Genomic DNA, 23737 nt, shown 5'->3' with positions numbered 1-23737 from the left:
GCCGCGGTGGGGCGCAGGGGGTGGCACTGGGGCGCAGGGGGTGGCGGTGGGGCCGTGCCACCCTCCCTGCCCCTGCTCGTGCCCTGCCCTCACCGTGCTCGGCTCCCTCCCCTGCAGTCCGAGATGCTGCTGCAGCACCAGTCCAACCCCTGCATCATGGACAATTCGGGGAAGACGCCACTGGACTTGGCGTGCGAGTTTGGCCGGGTCGGGGTAAGTCCCTGCAGTGCTGGGCCCCCTAAAGGCAGGTCGGGGAGTGGGGGTCCTCAGCAAGGCCCTTGGGGTAAGGGGCACCTGGGGGTGGGCACAGGGCAGCCGCAGGGAGGGCAGCAGGGGGACACCTCCTGCTCCCACGTCCCATGGGGTGACCGGGCGCTGGGCACCCCTGTCCCGGAGCAGGGAGGGCGTCTCCGCGTGGGGCCCCGCAGCCCCGGCAGGCGGCTGAGCCGTCTTTGCAGCCCTGCTCCGTCTGTGTTTGCTGATCCAGGTGGTCCAACTGCTCCTGAACAGCAACATGTGCGCGGCGCTGCTGGAGCCCAAGCCGGGGGACACCACCGACCCCAACGGCACCAGCCCCTTGCACCTCGCGGCCAAGAACGGCCACATCGACATCATCCGGTGGGTGCCCGGGGGCGTGGGGAGCGGAAACAGCACCGGTCCCGTGCCCCCTCCCTGCTGACCCCTCCGTGTGCCCGCAGGCTCCTGCTGCAAGCGGGCATCGACATCAACCGGCAAACCAAGGCGGGCACGGCACTGCACGAGGCGGCCCTGTGCGGCAAGACCGATGTGGTGCGGCTTCTGCTGGATGTAAGGGCCCCCCGACACCCCCAGCACAGGGAGGGGACATGGGAAGGGAGCAGCCCCATGGCTGGGGGCTGCAGAGCAGCCTGTGCACCTCCTGGGGAGCGGGGACAGGGTCCCGGGGGCCAGGGCGGCCCCAAGGCAGCGAGCTGTGCCCGTGGGGCTGGGCAGCACAGCCCCTCTGTCCGATGGCCCAGAGGGGGGGCGCAGCCTCATCCCGAGCCCTCTCTGCGCCGTTGCAGAGCGGGATCAACGCCCACGTCAGGAACACGTACAACCAGACGGCTCTGGACATCGTCAACCAGTTCACCACCAGCCAGGCCAGCAAGGAGATCAAGCAGATGCTGCGGGGTAGGGGCGGCGGGGCTGCCGGGCGGGCACCCGGGCTCGGGACGTCACCCAGCAGAGAGCCCCCAGCCCCCTGGGGCTGGGACATCGGGGGGCGCTGGGTGACCCCCGCCCCGGGGCTGGGCGCCCGGCGACGCTGCCCTCTGTCCCCGCAGACGCCTCCGCCGCTCTGCAGGTGCGGGCAGTCAAGGATTACTGCAACAACTACGACCTGACCAGCCTCAACGTGAAAGCCGGAGACGTCATCACCGTGAGTGCGGCTGCGGGGCCCGGGGGGGGGCCATACCCGGGGGGGGGGCCCAGCCCCTGTCCTGACCCTGAGCTGCCCGCAGGTGCTGGAGCAGCACGCGGACGGGCGCTGGAAGGGCTGCATCCACGACAACCGGACCGGCAACGACCGCGTGGGCTACTTCCCCTCCAGCCTCGTCGAGGCCATAAGCAAGCGAACAGGCAAATACTCCCCCACCTCTACCTTCCACGGGCTGCTCCCAAACTCGTGTCCCCAGGCGCGGCCCAGCCCTGGAGGACCCCCATTTCGGTCTGGCGGTGCCTGGGGTCTCAGGGGGGCGAGGTGCGGCCGGTGAAGCCTGGTTGGGGCAATGCCCCCGTGGTGCACGTGAGATCCGTGTCCCCGTCGCGCAGGGACGTTGAGTGCCAGGTCGGTGCCCCTGTTGTGCGTCTCCATGGCGCGGGGACGGTGTCGTGTAGGTTCGGTGCCCCCGTCGTGGGTGGGGTCACTGCCTGGGGGGTCGGTGCCGGCAGCCCAGGGGTGCCAGGTGGGCAGCGTTGGTGCATGCGGATCGCCGGGGGGGTCACGGCTGGCGGGGGGAGCTGGTGCTCAGTGTCCAAGCAGGGACAGTGCCAGCAGCCTCACGTGGGGCTGGGCACCGGTGCCAGGGTCCTGGTGCTGCCCCACGGGGACCTCTCCGTAGCCAGGGACCATCCTAGGGAGAGGACCCTCCTCTCCTGCCCTGCAGCTCCCTGTCCCCATGCCTGTCCCTGTCCCCATACCCGCAGGACGCTGCGGTGCCTGCTGCTGGGAGCAGTGCGGCGGGGCCGGCACAGCACTGATGTGTTCAAAGGCACCGCATCGACCGGCGTGCTCGCGGCCCTGCGTGACCCCGGTGTGCCGCGGGGCGCAGGCAGGAGGCGGCAGCGTTTCGGTGGGGTCTGTGGGGAGCGGAGCCGTGCGAGCCTGCAGCGGCTGCGGGGCTATGGAGCCGCCCTCTGCCTGGGAGCGGGTTGCGTGCTGGTGTTTCGGGGACGAGGTCCGGGTCTCCTGGCCTGCAGTTGGCCCTGCCACGGTGGTGTTTCCAGGGTCCTGGATCTTGTAGCAATCCCAGCAGCCGAGCGCAGCCCCACGCAGCACCGGGGCACAGGCACGGGCTGCTCCAGGGCTCAGCCAGCCGGGCACGGTGATGCTGCCCTCGCAGCCCCAGCCCCGGCTGTGCCCACAGCCCTGCTCCTCCCGAGATGGCCCCGCAGGCAGCGGGACCCGGAGCCCCCTGGCTCCAGGAGCACCCGGCGATGCCGCTGCCTCGAGCGCAGGGCTGCCCCGTGCCTGTCCGCGGCCATGGGACAACAGTGGGTCCGTGGGATGTGCCCCCAGGCCGTACCCTGCCGCTGTGCTGGGCCACGTACTGAGCTCCCGCTGCTGCTCTTTGGCTCAGCTCCTCCTTGGTTGGGTCTCGGTTCTGGCTTCTCCACGTCTCTTTGGTTGCTTCTTTTGTTTGCTGCTTTTTTATTTTCATTTTCTTTATTTTTTTCTTTCTTTTTTTTTCTTTTTTTTTTTTTGGTGGCGCTGAACGTGTCTCTGTTATTTTTATTCTTTTCATTTTGTCTCTTGTTATGTTTTATTATCAGGTTCATGGGAGACTGTAACAATCCCCCAACAGTACCAAAAGATCCCGCTCCCGGCTTACGGGGCTGCTGTGCTAAACGGTGACGCCTCGTCCCATCCGTTCCATTCCCTGCCTCCACCTCCACCTCCACCACCACATTCCCATCAGACTCTTTTCAGTTCCTTTGGCTATCACAGGCTCTCCCCTAGCAGTGCCGACGAGCCGCGTTACGGACAAGGTAGTTCACCGCTCGCTTCATTCTCGATGGATTTCGTTCTTTTCCTTTGAAGTGTGGTTCTATTCTTTTCTTTCCGCTCGGCTCCTCTCCCCCGTGCCTTGGTGCCTGCCGTGTGTTTGCACGCGGCTGCGTGCGTGTCTGCAGGCGTGTGCACGTGCGTGCGTGTGCATGCAGGTGTGTGCAGGTGCGTGTGCACGTGCGTGTGCATGCAGGTGTGTGCATGCGTGTGTGTGTGTGCATGCGGGCGGACGTGTGTGTGCGGGTGTGTGCGGGTGTGTGCCCGCGTGCATGCAGACCCACCCCTCCACCACCCACCCCTCCCGGTGCAGCCGTAGCCCCGCTGTGCCCGCGGCCCCACCGCGGGCACATCCTGCTGCCCCAGGTGTCCCCGGACGCACAGGCAGCTCTGGAGGCAGCGCTGAGCCCCCGGCCACGTGCGCTGTGCCCACAGCCTGCAGCATCCATAGGGAGCCCCAAAAATGCTCTCCAGGCGCTGAGCCGGGGGTGCGGGGCCGTGCTCATGGGGCTGGCTGGGAGGTGCGCCCCTGCCCTGGGCGGCTCAGCTCCTGGTGGGTGTCTGAGCTTGTGGGGCCGGGGCTGTGCGCTCGGAGCAGGGAAGGGCTCAGCAGCAGGAGCATTTCCCAGGGGATGCTCTCAGGACCAGCTCCGTGCAGGCAGTGCCCGGCTGCAGCCTGGGCACTGTCCCCGTGGCACAGGCAGGGGACAGGCGCTGTTGGTCGGGTGACGGCACTGGTGGTGCCCGTGCTGGGACCGCCGGGAGGGCAGATGCGTGGCCAGGGCTCCCCAGGGCTGCAGCCCGTGTGCGCTGCCGTGGCGGTGCCATGGCTGCAGGGGCTGCTGCCGGCTCTTTGGGGGTTGGGGTGCTCGCACGAGCCAAGGCAGCACGCGCGTTGTGTTGGAGGAGCACTGGGCTGGCCACGCTCGTGGCTTCCCGGAGCGACGGGGATGAGGGCGCAGTGCCGCTCCCGAGCTTTCCTCTCCGGGTCGGGTGGCGCTGAGCCCCACGCCCACCCAGGCACAGCGGGCTCCTCGCTGGCTGCGGCACGCAGCGTGGGCACGGCCCAGCCTGACAGCAACGTGCCCGTTGGCTTCCTGCTCACGCTCCTGCAGGGAATTTATCACCTTGCACCATCTGCCCTGCGCTACAGCCCGGCCGTGCGCTGGGCCAGAGGTTTAACGAATGAGAGTGGCTGCAGCAGCGGCGGGGAGGAAGGCGCAGCACCGGGCACAGCGTAGCCGGGGGCTGTGGCAGAGCCTGTGGGGCTGTTCTCCAGCACCGTCCGATGCTGTTCTGGACCCCGGTCTCACCGCAGGGGGTCAGCCCGGGTCCCATCCAGCGCTGGGACCCCCCGGCTGTCCCCAGTGTGAGCGGGACCTGGCGGGGCCGGGGCAGCGGGGAGGAGCGCAGTGCTGGTGGAGCGGCGCTTCTGGGGTGGTCCTGAAGCTGCACCTGCGTGGGGGCCGGGTCCCCTCGCCCGCAGCTGTGTCACCCTTGTCGCTGGCTGCCCTGGGGAACCCTGGGGAGCTTGGGGTGCACAGCACCCTGGTGCCTGGCTCCACACAGTGTCCTCCACACAATGCGTGAAGGTGGCCACAGTGGGATAGCAGAGCCACCTCAGCTGGGGACAAGGGGTGCCCAGCTCCCTCCTGTCCCCCACGGTGGTTCATGTCCCCATGTTGCTCTGCATGGGGACGGCACGGCTCTTTCCCCCTCCCACACTGAGCTGGACCACTGGGACACCCCCTGCACGGGTCTGTCCCTGGTTGGTGGCAGGGATGGGGTGCCCTGCAGGACAGGGTCCTGGAGACAGCCACTTGTCCTCCCTGTCACCCTGTGCTGGCTGCTCGGGGAGGTTGGGAACCAAGGACAGTGCTGCTCCCCCCCCCGGGCAACCCCCGAAAACCTTTGACTGTTTTCTTCCCTGCATATGGTGCTGAGGGACCTGGGGCCGGGGCTCGCCTCTCCCCATGCCACCCTGATGCGAGCCCCAGCGTGCCGGGGCCGCACACACCTGATGGCCGCTCTCTCTGCTCTGCCACCAAGGGTCCCGGGGGGCTGACATGAGCCCGTCCCACCTCTCCCCGTCGCAGGGCGGATCGGCCGCACCGGCTCCCACCGAGGAGATCTGGGTGCTGCGGAAACCCTTCGCAGGTACAGCGGGCACGTGCTGCCAGCTCCCTCCCTGTCCCCAGGGCAGCACGTGCCAGGGCACAGCGTGACACCGCGGTGGCCCCCTGCCTGGCTGTGTGCTCGGGGCCCTGACGGCTTCTCCTTTCCATGCGCAGGTGGCGACCGCAGCAGCCTGGGCAGCACGGGCAGCGTGGCCTCGGCTCGCAGCTCGGGGAGCGGGCAGAGCGCGGGCAGCGGGGCGCACGCCCTGCACGCCGGCTCCGAGGGCGTCAAGGTAAGGCCGGGCCCGGGGTGGGGGCTCCAGGTGGCACTCGGCTCCGGCATCGGCACCTGCTCGGGGGCAGGACTCGGCTCCTTTGGCAGCCGTGACCCCGTCCTGAGCAATGCCCACGAGTCCCTGCTCAGATTAATGCCCAGCCCGGTGCCGCAAGGTGCTGCTGGCACCCAGCGTGGCCGGTCAGCGGCGTGTCCCCTCCCTGCCGGCCTCGGCTGCTGGCTGAGCTCAGCCCCCGGCACCTGTGCAGCGTGTGGCCCAGGCCGGAGGCGTGCGTCTCTGCTGCCTCTCTGAGGCTGCGTCTGCACTGCGCACTGCACTGCTCGCTGCGCACTGCCGCCCGCCCGCCCGCCCGCGGCCCGCTGCAGCTACGCGCTGCACGCTGCCATCTGCCTGCTGCACGCTGCCGCGCCGGGCACTGCTGCCCACTGCACGTCACGCACTGCGCTTTGCACGGTGCACGGTGCACATTACACGCCGCACGTTGTACATTGCACACCGCACGGTGCACATTACACACCGCACGCTGCGCGTCACACGCTGCACATCACACCCTGCTCACTGCACACTGCATGCTGCTCTCTGCACGTAGCTCGCTGCCCCCTGCCCTCTGCGCACTGCCCACCGCAGCCCCTGCCCACGACGTCCCGTCCCGAGGAGCCCCACGAGCCCACCTCCCCACGGCCGTGCCCGCGTGATGCCAGAGCCGGCCGGGCGCCGAGCTCTGCGTGTCCCCGTGCCCCCGCGCCAGGCCCTGTGCCGACGGCCACCACGGCACCGCCGTGCGGACGGGGGGACCACGCTGGCAGCCTGCTCCGGGCGTGCGTCAGGCTGGATTCGGGGTGCCGCGGCGCTGCAGGCTCCCACCGCCCGCGAGGCACCATCTGTGCTGCGAGCGCTGCTCCCGCTCTCCCCGCCGCAGCCCAAACCCGCTGCGCCCCTCCCTGCAGCACCCGCAGCGCCCGCCGCGCGCACCCCCCGAGCCCGCCGCCCCCCCCCCGCCCCGGGCGCCCGCTCGCCTCACTCCTGCCTGCTCTCCCCCCTTCCCGGGGTGTTTTTCAGCTGCTGGCAACGGTCCTTTCCCAGAAGGCTTCTGCGCAAGATGCTGCCGTGGGCGATGGGCCGGCCAAGGCGCAGGACATCCCCGCAGGTGCGTGCCGCCGGCCGCCCGGCTGCTGGGAGCAGGAGGAGCCCTGGCCCCGCCGCGGGCTTGCCGTGGATTGAGTGATTTGTCTCTTTTTTTATTGCCACGGCGCCCGGCGCAAGAAGAAAACGTGTGGGTAAAAAATGACTCTCTCGCCTTTCGGCTGCTGCCAGGCCTTCTCCTGCCTCGGTTAGTGGGGGCACCGCGGGGGGGGCGGCGCGGGCGGGCGGCGGGGGCGAGAGAGCTCCCCGGCCCCTTCCAACCCCGGGCCCCCCGCCGCCGCCTCGCCGCCCGGGGGGCTCGGCCGGGGGCTGCCCACGCCGCGGGGGAGGCACGTGGGGGGCGCAGGTGGGAGCCGCGCAGGCGGGGGCCGACGGGCAGGGGGTGCCTGGGCTGCGGAGCTGCGCGCGGGGGGACGCGAACCTCTGGGGAGGGGGTGCAGGCATCGCGGGGGGCTGCGCGCAGCAGGGGAGGTGCAGACGCCGGGGGGGGACGCGCACGTGGGGAAGGTGCCCACGCGAGGGGGGTGCAGACGCGAGGGGGAGGCACATGGCAGAGGGGTGCACATGTGAGGCGGCCGCCCACGCACGGGGGATGCGGGCACCAGGGGGTGCGCGCACAAGGGGGATGCGCACACGGGGGGGGGGGGGGCACACACACACACACACGGGGGGAGGAGGCGCACACACAGGCACAGACACACACAGAGGTCGCACATGCAGCTGGGCTGCGGGTGCCAGAGGGATGCGTGCACACACACGCGCGCACACACACAGACACAAGCGAGGAGGCTGCTCACACACAGTGTGGGGACACAGGCGAGGAGGACGCGCTTGCCAGCAGGGGGAAGGGGAGGCTGTTGTTGATCCAGATTCAAGATATGGGGGCGGAGATTTCTGGGCAGCCCTTGTCACCCGCAGGGCTGGTGAAGCCACCATCCATGGGATGGGAGCACTGGGGATGCCGGGGTGTCTCTGCTGGGGCCCTGGGGGCAAGGCAGCCCGTGCCAGCCTGCTGTCCCCGGCGGGGGCTCCTCGCTGCAGCGAGGCTGAGCCCAGTCCTGGGCCGGTGGCGTGGCCAGAGGAGTGGGCACGGATGGCTTTGGGCAGCAGGACCCCTCAGGCTGCTCCTGGGGCATGTGGAGAGCCAAGGAGACCAGCTCTAGAGGGGGAGCCGGCTCCTGCTGGGTCCCTCTGCTCCTGGCTGTGCTCAGCAGAGGGCATTGCAGCTCCCCAGCCCTGAGCCCCCGGGCTGGGCTGGGGCTCTTCTGGCTCTGGGCCACGCAGGTGAGCACCGTCCCCTCGCTGCCCCAGCGATGACCCAGCACCAGGAGCTGTGTGCACCATGGCACGGGGCCAGGGAGGGTCCGGGAGAACCCTGTGCAAATGCAGCCACCGCTGTAAGGCTGGGGACAGCCCGGCTGCCAGCCCTGCTGGGCGTCAGCGCTGCGGGGTTGTGACTGTCCTGGGGAGCAGAGCCTGGGTAAGGGCACCCCGGGGTGTGCTGCTGGGCCCAGGGCTCTGTGGGCTCAGAGGTGGCTCTCCTCTGCCTGCCCCGGCCCCACTGCCCCGGGGACGTGACTGTGCCACCCTGCTCCCGGCAGGGGCTTTGCTCCCCGTCCTGCCCAGCCAGCGCCCAGGGGCTGCGGCACAGGGCAGTGGCGGGGAGGGCCTGGCCGAGACCCCAGCCCCACGAGGCTGCACAGCCCTGGCCCCCGCTGACCACCACCTCCCCGGCAGGCTCCTCCCGGTCGCAGAGCGTGGCCAGCTCCCCCTATGCCCCCCAGCCGGCCGCCGAGCAGCAGCTGAAGAAGATGGAGCCACCTTCGGAGGGGAAGGTGAGCAGGGAGCACTGGGGGCAGTGATGGGGGACACAAGCAGGGCCACCCCTGCACCCGCAGCTGTGAGTGCCTCAGCAGAGCCATGCCACAGTCACCAAGGCTGGCACAGCTCTGGGTGCTGGATCTGGGTGCTGGCCGCGATGCCGTGCCCATGGGATGCCCCAAGCCCTGGGGCCCCTCTGCAGTGCCAGCTCTGAGCCTCCGCCAGCCTGCAGCTGGATGTGGGCACAGCTCGCAGGGCGCACAGGGGCCGTGCCAAGGACAGGGGCAGTGGGTCCCTTTCCCTAGGGCTGCCCCGAACCATGCTGTCCCTCTTGCTCCAGAGCTCAGAGGCCGTGTACCAGTGGTTGTGCAAGTTCCAGCTGCAGCTCTACGCACCCAACTTCATCAACGCCGGCTACGACATCACCACCATCAGCCGGATGACACCGGAGGTGAGGCCGTGGGGGCGCCGGGACTGGCCACCAGCACCGGGAGGGGGACGTGGCCAGTGCGGGGAGATGCTGACCCCTTTCTGCCCCAGGACCTCACGGCCATCGGTGTCACCAAGCCGGGACACAGGAAGAAAATCGCCTCCGAGATCAACAACCTCAACATCCCCGAGTGGCTGCCGGAGTACAAGCCGGTAAGGGCGGTGAGGGGCCGGGCGCGCTGATGCTACATCCGGAGTGGTGCTGGGACCGAGCCGTGCTGGGATCCCTGCAGCACGTCCCCTGTGCCCTGTCCCTCTGGGTGTGACACCACATGTGCCCTGACACTGCCCCACCAGCTGGGGGGCTTGCAGAGCACAGAGATGTCCCCCGTTGGCTTGGGGACACTCATGGCAGGGGCACCGTGCGTGCTGGGGGCAGACCGCGGTGCAAGCTGGCGCTGAGCCGTGTCCCACACCCCCTAGGCCAACCTGGCCCTGTGGCTCTCCATGATCGGCCTGTCCCAGTACTACAAGTTGCTGGTGGAGAACGGCTATGAGAACATCGACTTCATCACCGACATCACCTGGGAGGACCTGCAGGAGATCGGCATCACCAAGCTGGGTAAGGTCCTGTGCCACGGCACCGCGGCAGCCCCGGCCCCCTTGCCACGGCACTGATGCCGTGTGCCGCCCCCAGGCCACCAGAAGAAGCTGATGCTGGCAGTAAAGAAGTTGGCGGAGCTGCAGCGGGCCGAGCTGGGCAAGTACGAGCCAGGCACTCTGAAGAGGAAGGCAGCAGCGTGCCCGGAGGTGCTGGCCATAGAGTCCCCGCCACCTGAGCCACCCGAGTGCCAGTCGCCCAAGATGACCACTTTCCAGGACAGCGAGCTCAGCAGCGAGCTGCAGGTGGCCATAACGGGCGAAGGCCCCGAGGAACCCCCCGAGAAGCCCGCGAACCCCTCGGCCCCCGGCTACCGCTCGCCCCCGGGGCTGGGTGGCCGCACCAGGCTGATGAGCAGCTCGCAGGAGCTGCTGGGGGACGGCCCCCGGGCCCCTGCCGCTGCCGCCATCTCCAAGAGCCAGGAGTACCTGGCAGAGGGGGCTGCCGAGGGCCCCCCCGCACCGCCCAAAGAGGCACGACCGCAACGGCACGGCCACTCCATCAAGCGTGCCAGCGTGCCGCCAGTGCCTGGCAAGCCCCGGCAGCCCTTCCCACCCGCAGCCGGGCACCTGACGCCACCACAGACCCCCGGCAAGCCACGGCCCCCCTCCCCACAGGGCCCAGCAGTGCCCCACGCCACCGCCAAGGTGAAGCCCACCCCGCAGCTGCTGCCGCCGGGCGAGCGCCCCGCGTCGCCCCGCTCCCTGCCCCAGTCACCCACGCACCGCGGTTTCGCCTACGTCCTGCCGCAGCCCGCCGAGGGCGAGGGGGCTCCCCCGGGGGTGCCCGTCCTGCCCGTCTCTGTGCCGGTGCTGTGCCTGCCGCCGGCGGGCGAGGGCGAGGAGGAGCCGGGGCGGCCGAAAAAGCGAGCGCACAGCCTGAACCGCTACGCCGCCTCCGACAGCGAGCAGGAGCGGGACGAGCTGCTGGTGCCCGACGCGGGGCCCTACGCCACCGTCCAGCGGCGCGTGGGGCGCAGCCACTCGGTGCGGGCCCCCGCCGGCGGCGACAAGAACGTCAACCGCAGCCAGTCCTTCGCCGTCCGCCCCAAGAAGAAGGGGCCCCCGCCGCCTCCGCCCAAGCGCTCCAGCTCCGCCATCTCCAGCGCCGGCATGGCCGAGGACTTCCCCAAGGAGGGTGAGGGTGAGGCGGCCGCTGGCCCCCCAGCCGCCGAGGGGGAGAGCCGCCGGGAGCAGCGGCGGGCCAGCGACCTGGGTGGCAGTGTGGACACGGGCAGCGCCGGCAGCGTGCGGAGCATTGCGGCCATGCTGGAGATGTCCTCCATCGGCGGCGGGGCCCGGGCGCTGGCCCTGCAGAAGCCGCCCGGGGCCGGCGTGCCAGGGCCAGCCAAGGCACCCGAGGGCTACTACCTGCAGCCGGGAGCCCCCCCGGGCAGCCCCGAGCGCGCCCGCGTGGCCACTGTCCTGGCCACTGTCAAGCACAAGGAGGCCATCGGGCTGGACGGGGAGGTGGTGAACCGGCGCCGGACCATCAGCGGCCCCGTCACCGGGCTGGTGGCGGCCGCCCGGCGTGAGCGTGCCGACAGCGTGCGGTCAGAGACGGGCGCTGAGAGCCCCGGCGAGCGGCTGCGGGCTGAGCGCGGTGGCTCCCCGGACACCATCCCCTTCGCCGAGGACGGCAACCTCACCATCAAGCAGCGGCCGCGGCCCCTGGGGCCGGCCCGCGTGGAGGCGGGCGAGGGGCTGTCCCCGGCCCACCGCCACGGGGACCTGGCCAAGGTGGAGGCCAGCGCCACGCTGAAGCGGCGGATCCGGGCCCGGCAGAGCCAGCAGGACAGCGTCCGCTTCATCCTCACAGAGTCCGACACCGTCAAGCGCCGGCCCAAGGCCAAGGACAAGGAGCCGGCGCTGGAGCCGGCCCCGCTCGCTGTCTACCAGAACGGCACCGGCACCGTCAAGCGGCGGCCAGCCTCCGAGCTGAGCGGGGCCGAGCCGCCCCCAACCCCGCCGCCCACCGCCCGCCCCGACGGCCCCGACTACACCCCGCCGCCCGCCGAGCCCAAGAAGCCCTTCAAGCCGCCGGTGTCCCCCAAACCAGTGCTAACGCAGCCGGCGCAGAAGGTCCCTGGACCACCGGTGCCCATCCCCAAAAAGGTGCCCATCCCGAGCCCCGGCAGCCCAGGTAGGTGCCCGCAGATCCGCGGCAAGGGAGGGTGCGGGGTGCCCCTGGGTGGAGCAGCTCGGTGCCCCGCGGGGTGCTGTGCCGGCACCGCAACCAGCCTGCCCACTCCCTCCCTTCTCTCCGCAGAGGTGAAGCGCGTCCACGGCACGCCGCCCCCGGTGTCCCCCAAGCCCACGCCGCCCCCCACGGCACCCAAGCCCCCCAAGCCCCACGCCGCCATCCAGTCGGTGAGCGCGGGCTCCACGCCGGCGCCGTCCCCTGCCAGGCAGCTGGGCGCCGCCGCCAAGCCCTCGAGCACGCCGCCCTCGCTCTGCTCCAGCCCCGCCAAGCCCCTCTCGCCCGGCGCGCAGCCCCAGCAGGTGCCGGTGAAGCCGCCGCGTTCCGCCATCGCCGGCCCCTCCGTCGACAGCGCCAGCCCCGAGCTGGTGCAGCAGAAGCTGGAGGAGACCAGCGCGTCCCTGGCTGCCGCGCTGCAGGCCGTGGAGGAGAAGATCAAGCAGGAGGACAGCCAGGCGGCAGAGTAAGGGGGCAAGGGGGGATAGGGGTCGGGCAGGGGGCTCCGGGAGGGCAGGGGGCTGCACTGCACCTGCAGGCTGCATGGGGACAGGGAGTGTTCTGAGCAAGTGGGGTCGGGCTGTGCTAGCATGGCAGGAGCAGGGCTGTGCCAGAGCGCAATGTGAGGGGGACACCTCAGGGCACTGGCTGTGCAAGAGCACGGGGTGCTGGAGAGGTGACACTGGAGACAGCATGCTGGCACGGCATGGGCAGGGGACGTGGGCACGGCACGGCACTGGGGCTGCGCTGGAGAGGTGCCACCGTGCTACTGGAGGGGAGCGCCACGGGCTGGGGGGCTGTGGCCATGCGGTAGCACCCGGGTCTGTGTTGGAGAGGTGGCGCTGGGGACACTGCTGAGCACCGTGGGGCAGAGGCCGTGTGTGTGGGGTGTTCCAGGGACAGGAGGGCCATGGCGCAGGGGCAGTGCGAGTGCTGCCGTCCCTGTGCACGGCGCTGACCCGTCCCCACCCGTCCCCAGCTCTGCCGTGGAGTCGAAGAGCACCGGGAGCATCCTGGACGACATCGGCAGCATGTTCGACGACCTGGCGGACCAGCTGGATGCCATGCTGGAGTGAGGGGCGCGACGGCCCCGCGAACCTCAGGGCTTACGTGGGCACAAGGGCACAACAATCCACGACCTCCCGGCCCCGCCGCCCCCTCCCCGTCCCCTTTGTACAGCCGTCCCTCCCGGACATCCCATCCCTCGGGGTTTGCACAAAGAAGAAGATACCTCAGGATTGTGCTCACGGACTCGGCGCCCGCTCGCCGCCCCGCGACGGCTCTGGCAGGACTCCCTTTTGCAGAAGCAAAAAAAAAAACCAACAACCACAACAGAAGAAACAAAGCAACACGACCCAGCCCCAAACGCCCCCCTCTCGCTGGCTGTGGGGGTGCCGGGGGTTCTCCTCTACCTACCTGTCCGGTGGCCACAGCCCCCCGGCCCCACGGCCGCTGCCTTTGTGCCCGTGCCCTGCCGGCCCCGGCCCCGAATGTAGCACAACCCCGGCGCGTTGGCCACGCTGCTTCCTTCGCTCCGTTCAGCAGACGGCCTGTGTCCGTTTGTCCGTCCGTCTGTCCGTGCCGGGGGGCGGGCGCGGTGGCCGTGCCGATTTGTTCTGGTGGGGAGTCCGGATGGGCAACTTGGGTTTCTTTTCTCTTTTTTTTTTTTCTCTCTCTTTTTTTTAATTTTCTTTTTTAATTTCCTGATTTTTCCGTCGTCGTTTGCGAGTGGCGGGGCGGGCAGGGCACGGGGCCGTGGTGCCGGAGCAGGCTGCGGGGCTGCCCCGCTCCCCGTGCCCCCGGCAGCACCGGGACCCCCGTGCCAGGGCCCCGAGCTCCGCAGAGGGGTGCTGCAGGCGCTGCCGTGCTTCCTTGCGTGGGGTCTTCCCTAAAGGCGTGGGGAGGGGATTTCTGTTTGCACCGGTTGCAAATCGGTGAGCGAGCACCCTGCGTTGGGGTGGGCGGGGGGCAGCGGGCCGTGCCCCTGCCCGGCCCCTCGCCGCCAGGGGAGAGGACGTAATAAGCTATACAGAAGTATTAATTTATTGGAGGGGAAAACAAACGAGAGATATAAAACGGATTTCCCCCGCCCCCGAAATAATAAAAAGAATAAACTTTAACAAATATATATTTAAAAGATTTAAAAATATTAGCAATTATATATAAAGCAGTTTAAAAAAATCAAGAGAAAACTGGATTTTAGCTTGAGAAAAACTATTAGATTATACTAAGCTGTGTGTCTTGTGGCAAACTCATTCTACGAGTAGCACAATATTTACCTTTTATCTGGGTGGAAGGTACGTGCAAGCAGTTCTGTTCAGGTTTTTCTGTTCGAAGTCAGTGTAACGTCTTTATTTTTACACAGTTAAGAACTCAAAGGATGTGCCTTGTTTTATGGAGGTTTTTGTTAATTCTTATACTGAAGGTGTTTCATTTATTTTGGAGTGTCTTCAGGTTTTGATTTTTTTTTTCGGCATTCGTTTCCTGTGCGCGTGTGCGTGTGCGTGCGTTCGCGGGTGTGTGCGTGTGCTCGTGTGCGTTCCCGGGACGCACGGCTGTATATTCATGTATAAACAGGAGCTGGAGTCTGGTTCAGTCGCTTGAGTTCTGATGAATGCATTTTTTGCTTGTGGTTTCAAAAAAGTGTTGATGTACCTTTCTTTTCCTGAGACGTACAGACTGGTCTCGCCCTCTCCTTCTCCCTTTCTCCTCTTCTCTCCCCTCTCCCCCCTCTCTCTGTCTCCCCTCTCTCCCATTGTGTTCGCTGATCCAGATGTGTTTGGCACAACTTTGAAATTTCTTTTAAAAAAAAAAACACAAAAAAAAGACTTTAAAAATAACAAAAAAAAAATCACCCGCCTGAAAATATCTGTTGAAAAGAAAAAAATATGTATCTAAAAAAAAATAATCCATAAAGTTCTACATGATGGATATATACATATATATATTTTTTATGATTAAGTTATGGACTGTATCGTATCCCATCTGTCAAGCTATGCATCTTGGTGCTTTCCCTGCTCTTCTGTGCTTAGATTTCACCTCTACTCGTCTTATTCTTCCTATTCTGAATAGTAGATGGCTCGTGGTGCTGTGAAGAAGTTTGCTCCTATACGAAGTCTGGCAACAAATATTTAAAGAAAAATAATAAAAAAGATAAAACCCTGCCGGGCTGCCACCAGTTTGTGACCAAAAGGTGCCCCTCCAGGCACAGGGTGTAAGGGCTCCTGATGAACACCCGGGGGGCCGGGGGGGCTGGATGCTCGCAGGTCCTCGTGGCACGGTCGTGGTGTGCCGGGTGCGTGCACTGCATGGCCCAGGGCCACCCTGGGGTGCCCCTGCCCTGGCAGGGCTGGCGCCAGCCTGGGAGCGGAGCTGGGTGCGCTGCGGCTGGGAAGTCTTCCCCACCTCGGTGCCCACCCGCGGGGGGCCAGGTCCCGGCTGGACGGGGGGAGCCGGCAGCAGGCCGGGTGCTCCCGCCTGCAATAACTCACGCTGGCCAGGAAGAACTCTTTCCACTTTTATTGTCAATGAAGAAATAATCAAATCTATATTACAATCTTAAAAACAGTAGAAAATGTGAGTAAAAATGCAACGGAGGCTTTTTTCTCTTTAATGTGGAGACCATTATTACAGGGTGGTGAACAATGGGCTTGTGTTACTTGATTTGAGAACTAGCTGTGGCGTAAAAATCGTACCTGGCTACTCAAGAAAACACCTCTTTCCAGATGGATCAGCCTGACATCTTGGCAGTAAAATTAAATACCAGAAACAGAAAGGGGTCAGGGACCCAACCCAGGGCGAGGCCTAACGCTCAGTCCTACATTTACAAAGGGACTGACCTCCCGGCACGCGGCTCCCGCCGGTGACCGCCCGAACCACTCGGTGCCATCGCTGCCCAGGGCCGTGCTGGGTCCCACGGGGGTGTTCAGGCTGTGGAGGCCCAGCCTGGCAGCAAGCCCCGAGCTCCAGAGGCTGCTCCCCAGCTCCGGGAGGCAGGTGGAGGAGGGCACGCTGCCCTGAAGGAGGCCCCGGTGCCCCAACAGATTCATTCCTCAGCGTTTCCAACTATGCCCGGCAGACCCGAAGGAACATCTGGAGCATCCACGGGCAGGTCCTGAGCGCTGCCGGCAGGGGAACCGGCTGCTGGGCAGCGGCAGGCAGTGGTCGGTGCGGGGAGGAGCTGCAGCAGTCGTTCGTAGTGGTGTTAGTCACCCAGCAGGCCGACGGAGGGGAGTTTTTGGTCTTTCAGTGTGCAGGACTAGTGCGGCGCTCTCGCTAGCACGTCCAGACCTGTGGAGGAGAGACATCAGGAACCCATGGCAGTGACCGTTCTGAGCAGCTCTGTGGGCTGCTCTTCATCATCTTGTGGATGCTGAAAGCCCAAAGAGAGACTCTGTAACACCCTCTGCTAGGAGTTAAACCTCCCACCCTTTGAGAACCATCCCCTTGTTTCCTTGAAGCCAGCTCCTACCTCGTCCAACGCCCTAGTTCTAGCACTGGAAGAGCCCAAACCACCCAGAAGCCGGAGGAAACCAACCTTTACAGTGCTGTCCACTGCGCCGGAGAAGAGGCGGCCCCTGGAGACTGCGAGGGCAGTGACACTGCCCTGGTGCCGCAGCAGTGTCTGAGTGCAGATCATGTTGTCCATGCTCCACACCTGCGGGCACACAGGAGGCGTGAGCCGAGCGCGGGGCACAGGGCTCTGGCCCGACCCTCACACCGGGAGGGAAGAGCACGCTGAGCTCCGCAGGGTTTTGTCCAGATGGCAAATTAAAAGCGGGGCCATGTGGTGTGAAGGGAAGAGGATTCCCCGTCCTCCCTCTCCCTCACGCCCACAGTGCTGCCCGTGTTTTAACAGCAGGGTCAAGCACACAGCCCCAGCTGCACGGCCCTGGACACGTACCCTGAGAGACCGGTCATACGATGCACTGAAGACTTTGGTTTGATCTGGCGTAGAGATGACAGCGAGGGCGTAAACCGTGCCCACGTGGCCGGTCAGCGTGCGGACTTGTTCCTTTGTCTCTATGTCCCAGACCTGCAGGAAGAGAGCAGGGCTCACAGACCGCACTGGGCTGCCGGCCACCACCTCCTGGTGGTGCACACCTCCAGGATGGGCGCTGTGCACCCAGGGTGTGCCATAACTGACCAGCAGAGCCAGGCCTCCCGTCTCCTCGCCCCTCTCCCCCAGGCCCAGGCCAAGGCAGGCATCAAACCCCGCAGCCCTTACGTGGATGAGGTTCTCGTAGGTGCCACACACAATGTGGTGGTTTGTCACAGCGATGGAGTACACACTGCCTCCTGACGTCTGCAGCACGTGCACACACTCCAAGTTCCGGATGTCCCAGATCTGAAAGAGCCAGCACTGATGAGCAAAGTCCTGCTGCCTTATTTAGCTGCCCAACTTTGAACATCTAGACTGAAAAAATTGTAGAGATCGCTTGCACACATTGTAGAGATCACGTGCACACACAGCCCAGGTCCTGACAGCACTAGAAACTGATGCAAACAAATTAATAGGGATTTATTAACTGAGGACGGAAACTTTAAATTTTCTTGTGTCACCCAGATGCTGAGAGGTAAGCTATTCATCAAAGCCTGAGCCAAGACAGACGAGAGCATTTCGGAAACCACACGCAGATTTATGGTAACTCTGCACCCAGGCAGTGACCTTCTCCTCTTATCAGCAGGACTGTCAGCACAGATAGCGCTGCAGCAGCTGCACGGGCAGCGTGAGGCGCCGTGGCTGCGAGGCCGTGTTTTATCTTAGCGAGCGTCCCCAAGCAGCTGCACGCACGGGGACCAGCCAGAGCCCCGCGTTTGTGCCTGCACAGATGCAATCAGCACAGTAAAACCCCACGTGTCAGCAATGCTGCAGCAGCACTCTCCCATCTGAGCAGCTACCTTTTGTCCCGCCCAACCCACCCGGGCTGCAGAGTACAGATGTGTATCAGGGACAGCTGACGGCTCACAATCGCCACGAGGCTCACCTTGATTGTTTGGTACGATCCACTGTAGAGATAGTTTTGAGAAGCCACCAGCGCTCGCACCCAGTGATTGAGACCTGTCAGTTCCTTCTTCAGCTTGAGTTCGGTTCCCACAATGTCCCAGACCTGTGGAAAGCACAAACACACACACACACAGTCAGTCAGCACAGGGCCCTAAAAGCTCACTAAGTGGAAGCCTGTGCTGATTCTCCTGCCTCGTGGGAATCAGTTGCACCCACAGACTGGCAGACAAAACCCACGATAACTATGCTGAATAAGCATGTTCCCTGAGGGCCTGGCAGAACTAGCTCGGAGCCTGCGTTACCACTGGCAGAGACCTTTCCTTAACAGAGCCATGGGCTTGGAAACCTAAACCAAAACCAGAGTAAAAACCTGCTCTGGACCTCCCCTCCCAGCCTGTCCCCACGAAGCAGGGCTCCATTCCCACAGCTCCCGGGGAAACCCTGCTGAAGCCCTCGGCACGCAGAGGCTGACGGAGCTCACACCGCTGCCCCCAGCAGTGCTGCTGACCTCTCGGCTCACCGGGCAGCAAGAGGCTGAGGACGACCACAACGAAAGGCCCCACGTTCTCCTTCTGCTTAGTGCTGTCACCCCAGCCCCACGCACTCTGCAGACAGCTGAAGCACCCCAGGCCCCAGATAAAGAAAAGAGCATGCGCTCTCCTACAGATGGACGCTCCCATAAGCTGTCTCACCAGGAGCTGGAAGCAGAACCACGGGAATCTAGCCAAGGCTTTAAAGGGCAACTTGCAAAGCTGTTCCCTTATTTCTGCACGCTTTAGGAAAAGAATGCAGATTCAAGATCCTTCGGAGGGGGGGTTCAAAACAGGCAGCCTGAAGCAGCAGCCAATTCACAATTTGCAACGGTCTAAGCAGGTTTGTTGGGGGCCCGAGGATGCACACACTCAGGAACTGCCAAGGAACTCCACCTGCAGCCTCAGGTTTACAGAGTTAGAAAGAACAAACACATTTTTTTCAGCCAGGCCCTAGGACATCTCTGGGCAGCACCGAGCACAGGCTAAACCTCTGCAGCGCTGGCTGCTCCGTGTGGCTGGGCTTTTCTGTGCTGCTCCGGAGGATGGAGCAACAAGCTTAAAGACCCAAATGCCCCTTTATTCCTGCTTGGAAACTGCTACCTGACGGCTTGTAGCATCAGCCCCCAACTGGATCAAGAGGAGCCACCCCCGAGCTACCTTGATGGCTTTGAGGGAGCCGCTGAACAGCATGTTGTGCGAGGAGACCAAAGTGCAAACAGGATTGTCGTGTGCTCGGATCGTGTTCACTTTCTGCAGGTTTTGAATATCCCAGACCTGCAAAGGAGAAGAAGAGTGCCCGTGAGGGGCAGGGGCAGGCCCCTTGTGCTGCAGCCCTTCCTCTTTGCCTCCAGAGGCAGGCAAAACCAGGCAGGAGAGGGCACCTGGGTGAGCCACTGGCCTGGCCAGGGCAGGACGGACCAGCCTGCCCCAGCCCAGAGCCCCAGCCTCCTGCTCCCCACGCAGGAGGGACACCTAAACCCAACCCACAAGGAACTTGGCTAAAGGCCCTAGATAAAGCGCACACGGGACATCAATCCTACACCACTGGCAGCTGAAGAGCTCTATAGGAAAAAGGCTGCAAGTTCCTGCTCTACAAGAGCCCGGGGCTGCCTGTAAATCTCCCGTCTCCACCCCCAAGCAGAGCAGGGGTCCTGGGTACTCACGATAATGGTGCAGTCAGCAGAGCCGCTGTACAGCTTGTTCCTGTAATGTCACCACAAAACAAAAGGAGGTCAGCGACGGAGAGGAGCCAGTGCAGGGCCCCAGCTCGCTCCCAGGCACCGTGCTGGGCGAGGAGCCGCAGTCCCGCAGCCTCACTGGGCCAAGACCCAACGCAGCAGCCCCAGGAGCAGAGCCTGGCATTGTGGGGGGGCCAGGCTGGTTTTGTCTCTTCGAGCAGCGGCCCAGCACCCCACGGGTGAGCAGGGAAGGAAGCCAGGACAGCAGGGGAAGCCACAGAGATAGGCGCTTCGTCAATTTTTAAAGAGCAAAGAGGCAAGATGCGAGATTTATGAAGAGGCTCATCTAAAGGTAAGATCCGGGACTTTGTGAGCCAACAGGCCTCCTCTCCCCTCCACCCACACCCTGAAACACACGCACAACCCTGGCACGTGCAGGACTTAGGATGGGAACCGCAAGGGCATGCTTGGGAGCCCCCAGTGCTCGCAACCCTCTCCTGCGGGGCACGTGTCCCTCTCCACTCACCCCTGGATGCAGAGAGCCAGTACAATTCCATCGTGACCCTCCAGGGTCTTTTGGCACTTGTATGTGGTACAGGTATCCCACACCTAACAGGAAACACAAGGCAGCAGCGGGTCACACGCCTGCACACACGGCAGCTGGGGACCCAGGCAGGATGTCAGCAAAGCCACGAAAGCATGGAAAGGAGGAAACAGACTGTGTCATCTGGGCACCTGTGTTCCTGGCTCCCAGGCAGAGATAAGCATGTCTAGGAAAGGAAATTTACTGCAAAGGGTCAGGTTGAAGTTAACAAGAGGCACTGAAGAGGAGCACGCACCAGCCCTCTCCAGCACTGCCTTTCACAGCCCCAGGCCAAAACAACACACTGAACCACAGGAGCAGCTCTCAGACTCCTGTTTTAGCATTTCACACCCTGTCCCTGGGGCTCAAACAGCACGGCACAGCCTCCTCTGCCACCACAGAGTAATTCTACTCTGTGGTGGCAGAGTTAAGCTTCCTCTCCAGAGTGAAAGCAAGAACATGGTGCTCACTTGGCTGGGCGGTGCCCAGAGCAGCCAGGACAGGGCAGAAAGCTGTTCTCTTTCAATAAAATGCAGCAACATCCATTTTCTTCCATGTGGCTTTGCTCTCCCTCAAAAAAACTGAACCACAGCTCTGCTGCTGGCAGGGCTAGTCGCACAGCTCCCCAGCTCAGCCAGCAGCCAACACGGTGACATTGGGAACTGTTGTTTAGGTGGCACTGGAGCAGTGCTGTCAGTTTGAGTTACTGAAAACAGGGCAAAGAAAAACAAACATGCCATAAAATGGAAAAAGGACACATTTTATCAGGGAAAAATGTTTTTTTCTAAGATGACTTTTTGTAACAATGGAAAATAAAATCAGAAGCTGAAATAGGCGTAGATGCACTAGACACCATATAAAGCAAAAAGACAAGCAGCAAGAGTGAGATTCTGATCAGGGTTTCACAAAAAAGCACTATTTGTCTCTTGATTTCCCTATCATGTAACATTTCCTCACAGCAAAACCGAAGTAGATTTGGCCCAATTATAATTGCAAAGATTAATTTAAGGTTTCAGGAGAAACCTTGGGAAATCACACCCCTCTCAGCCTCCCAGCTGAACTGGAACTCAGCTTCTGTCCCACCTGGAGCACACCTACAAACACAAAACACATACTGAGGAGGCAGGGCCCTTACCTTAATGGTTTTGTCTGAAGAGCCACTGAAGAGCAAGTCTCCTATGGAGTAAACACACAAACACCAGACAGGGCCCTGGTGTCCCACGAAGGTCCCCTTGCACTTGAAGATCTGCTGAGGGTCATAGGCTAGGGAAAGAAGAGGGCAGGTTAGAGGGGAGAGAACGGCGCTGCACCATGTTGTGGTCAGCTCAGAGGGGACAGGGCTCCCTGCACCAGCCCGGCACTCTCCTCGCACTCCGTGCTGTCGCAGCAGTCTGGCCAGAGAGTCTCGTGTCCCACCCTTACAGCGCATTGACTTATCTTTGCTTTGAGCCCCAGGACTCATCTCCCTAATGCAACCGCCAGGCTGGATCTAGGGACATCTCCCAGCAGCTAGGAACCCTGCAGCGCTGTGAGTTAGTGCCCGTTTGGCCAGTGCTTCTGGCAAACCATCTCCCACCAGTCTCCTGCAGCAGTGTTGATCCTGCAAACAAATCACTGCTGCCACCGCAGAAAACTGGTACTTTTTATATCTGGTACTTTTTATAAACTGGTACTTTTCATATCTGAGACCTAGCCTAAAAAGGCTCGCTGCCACCACCCCAAACCAGCCCAAGCCGAGGAGAACTGTGTCCACACTCACATCCAAGGATGCCCATGTTGAGTCGAGCATTAATGTGGGAGAGCTCATCCTGAAAAACAGAAGAAGCTGCATGAGCTGCAGAGCTATCAACACCAGCTTGCCCCTCTGGGCATGGCTTTAAGATTGTCCCTAGCCACTGCTAAAACCGTTCCTACCTTTGGACAGATCTCGACTCCCTACGCAAGCCCTCCCGTAGTAGCTGACTCATTCTCCGAGTGGAGGTCCCCTGCTCTAGGTCTGCCTCCCTCCCTCCCTCTGTCACCTCTCCAGAGACCACGGGGTTCTGACAGCACCTCGGACCTGCACTCAACTCTTCAGTATTCAGACAGGCACAGAAACACCTTTCAGAATACACTGTCCTTGCTCTGCCATTCACCAAACTGCTAAAAATAATCAAATCGGTTACGAGGGCTGCTTGTTCAGCCGGGCTTTTGAAGCCCACTTTGCTGGAGAAGAACTGGAAGGTCACTTTGTAGCCTCCTCCACAGCCCAGTCCCTACTGCATCCACGAGGACCCACTTCATCAGTATGCTTAGGTAAGCCAGGGCGAGCTCCTCCCAGTCAGTGCATTCAGTGGGATGCAGCCTGCTGGAGCTAGGGAAGAATGTCTATCCAACATCACTGCTTGAATAAGGTCCAAAATCATGAGACACCTCTCAGTCCCAGCTTGTTAGCAGGGATCTGCTTGTTTGCCTGCTTTCTCTGCAGGCAAGGGGAAGGACGTACTGTCCCTGGCTACTATAAAACGTACAGGAGTGCCCAGGCTTCGGAGCAGAGGGCTCTCTCTTTGAAGCAAGGGTACTTTCCTCTGTTAAAACATTTCAAGGGCAGCAACAGGCAGTAGAACCGATTAAAATGACAACCTAAATGCAGCACCCAGAACACACCCCCTGAGCTGCCTTTAACTCAGCCTAGAGGAAACCTTCACGCACACCCCAACCACAGCAAAACCAAACCAAACCTGGGGGGAGCAGAGCCAGCAAGCTGGAGGGAACCCCAAAGACACCCCCCACCGCAGGAGAAGCTTAACGAGTAGCAAACCAGCAGCTAACTGAGCGCAAGCCCTGCCCAGCCCCCGAGCCCAGCCCCATCCTCACGTTCAGCATGGAGGCATCCCTGCGGAACTCCATCAGGTCCTCGCTCAGCTTGCTCTGGTTCTCGTCCAGCACATCTACGAGAGATGGAGAGGCCCACGGTCACTGCAGAGGCCCGTACAGCATCCAGGGGAGCAGGCAGAGGACACCACAACTGCCTAACCTCCAAACAAGGAGGAAGGAGAACCCACTCTAGTTAAAAGCAGGGAAAAGCAGGCAGGTGTCTGCTGCTCAAATGCAAATTGTACTTAGATGCTGAAGACCCGGCAGATTTTAGAAGTAAGTCAGGGCTGGGCATGGCAAAGGTGTGCAGGAAACGTGTATAACGTAGCAGCATTGTTGGCTGTTCTACTTGCAGACTCACCGAACTTGAGCTCCAGGTTCTTCTCCAGCTGGTCAATCTTCTCCGAGAGCTTCCCCAGCATGGAGCGCAGGAAGGCAATCTCCTGGTCCTTCTGGGCCATTGCCACCTGCATCTCATGGAAGCGATCGTCTGTCTGCTGCAGAAACTCCTTCAGACCCTCAAACTTGCACGTCTCCAAGTGGGTCTCGTAAGTGTCTTGGTTTCCTATGAATGTACACCTACAGGGGGAAGGCAGGCACTGGCTGGAGCAGTGCTCCCAGTGGGAGACAGTTCTCAGCTGGCTCCAGCTCTCTGCGGGTCCCCGGCTGTTCT

The 23737-nt window shown here is 63.2% G+C and overlaps 2 protein-coding genes across 9 annotated transcripts in view; one reads left to right on the top strand and one right to left on the bottom strand.

Moving 5' to 3' along the window:
- Positions 1-15093, top strand: part of CASKIN1 (CASK interacting protein 1) — a 32578-nt gene extending 17485 nt beyond the window's left edge. Inside the window, exons 5-21 of one of the 2 annotated variants that reach the window (XM_040574258.1) lie at positions 118-213; positions 488-618; positions 699-807; positions 1044-1152; positions 1305-1399; positions 1482-1599; positions 3013-3228; positions 5294-5401; positions 5536-5654; positions 6717-6804; positions 8538-8635; positions 8962-9072; positions 9162-9263; positions 9534-9672; positions 9748-11853; positions 11980-12373; positions 12887-15093. In XM_040574258.1, coding sequence (XP_040430192.1) covers positions 118-213; positions 488-618; positions 699-807; positions 1044-1152; positions 1305-1399; positions 1482-1599; positions 3013-3228; positions 5294-5401; positions 5536-5654; positions 6717-6804; positions 8538-8635; positions 8962-9072; positions 9162-9263; positions 9534-9672; positions 9748-11853; positions 11980-12373; positions 12887-12983 — 4236 coding nt within the window. In that variant the 3' untranslated portion in view covers positions 12984-15093. The remainder of the gene's footprint in view (positions 1-117; positions 214-487; positions 619-698; positions 808-1043; positions 1153-1304; positions 1400-1481; positions 1600-3012; positions 3229-5293; positions 5402-5535; positions 5655-6716; positions 6805-8537; positions 8636-8961; positions 9073-9161; positions 9264-9533; positions 9673-9747; positions 11854-11979; positions 12374-12886) is intronic. The other variant, XM_040574259.1, reaches the window with a different exon arrangement.
- A 318-nt stretch (positions 15094-15411) lies between these two features.
- Positions 15412-23737, bottom strand: part of TRAF7 (TNF receptor associated factor 7) — a 28115-nt gene continuing 19789 nt past the window's right edge. For all 7 annotated transcript variants that reach the window (XM_040574260.1, XM_040574263.1, XM_040574266.1 and 4 more), the window contains 12 exons: positions 23426-23643; positions 23065-23138; positions 21968-22016; positions 21344-21471; positions 20152-20234; positions 19611-19650; positions 19105-19221; positions 17895-18017; positions 17135-17254; positions 16811-16942; positions 16445-16564; positions 15412-16197 (listed from right to left, as the gene is read on the bottom strand). In XM_040574260.1, coding sequence (XP_040430194.1) covers positions 16183-16197; positions 16445-16564; positions 16811-16942; positions 17135-17254; positions 17895-18017; positions 19105-19221; positions 19611-19650; positions 20152-20234; positions 21344-21471; positions 21968-22016; positions 23065-23138; positions 23426-23643 — 1219 coding nt within the window. In that variant the 3' untranslated portion in view covers positions 15412-16182. The remainder of the gene's footprint in view (positions 16198-16444; positions 16565-16810; positions 16943-17134; positions 17255-17894; positions 18018-19104; positions 19222-19610; positions 19651-20151; positions 20235-21343; positions 21472-21967; positions 22017-23064; positions 23139-23425; positions 23644-23737) is intronic.

Source organism: Cygnus olor, chromosome 15, assembly GCF_009769625.2.
Source record: "Cygnus olor isolate bCygOlo1 chromosome 15, bCygOlo1.pri.v2, whole genome shotgun sequence".
NCBI lineage: Eukaryota > Metazoa > Chordata > Aves > Anseriformes > Anatidae > Cygnus > Cygnus olor.
The sequence above is the reverse complement of the archived record's forward strand: the minus strand, read 5'-3'. Positions and strand labels throughout refer to the sequence as shown.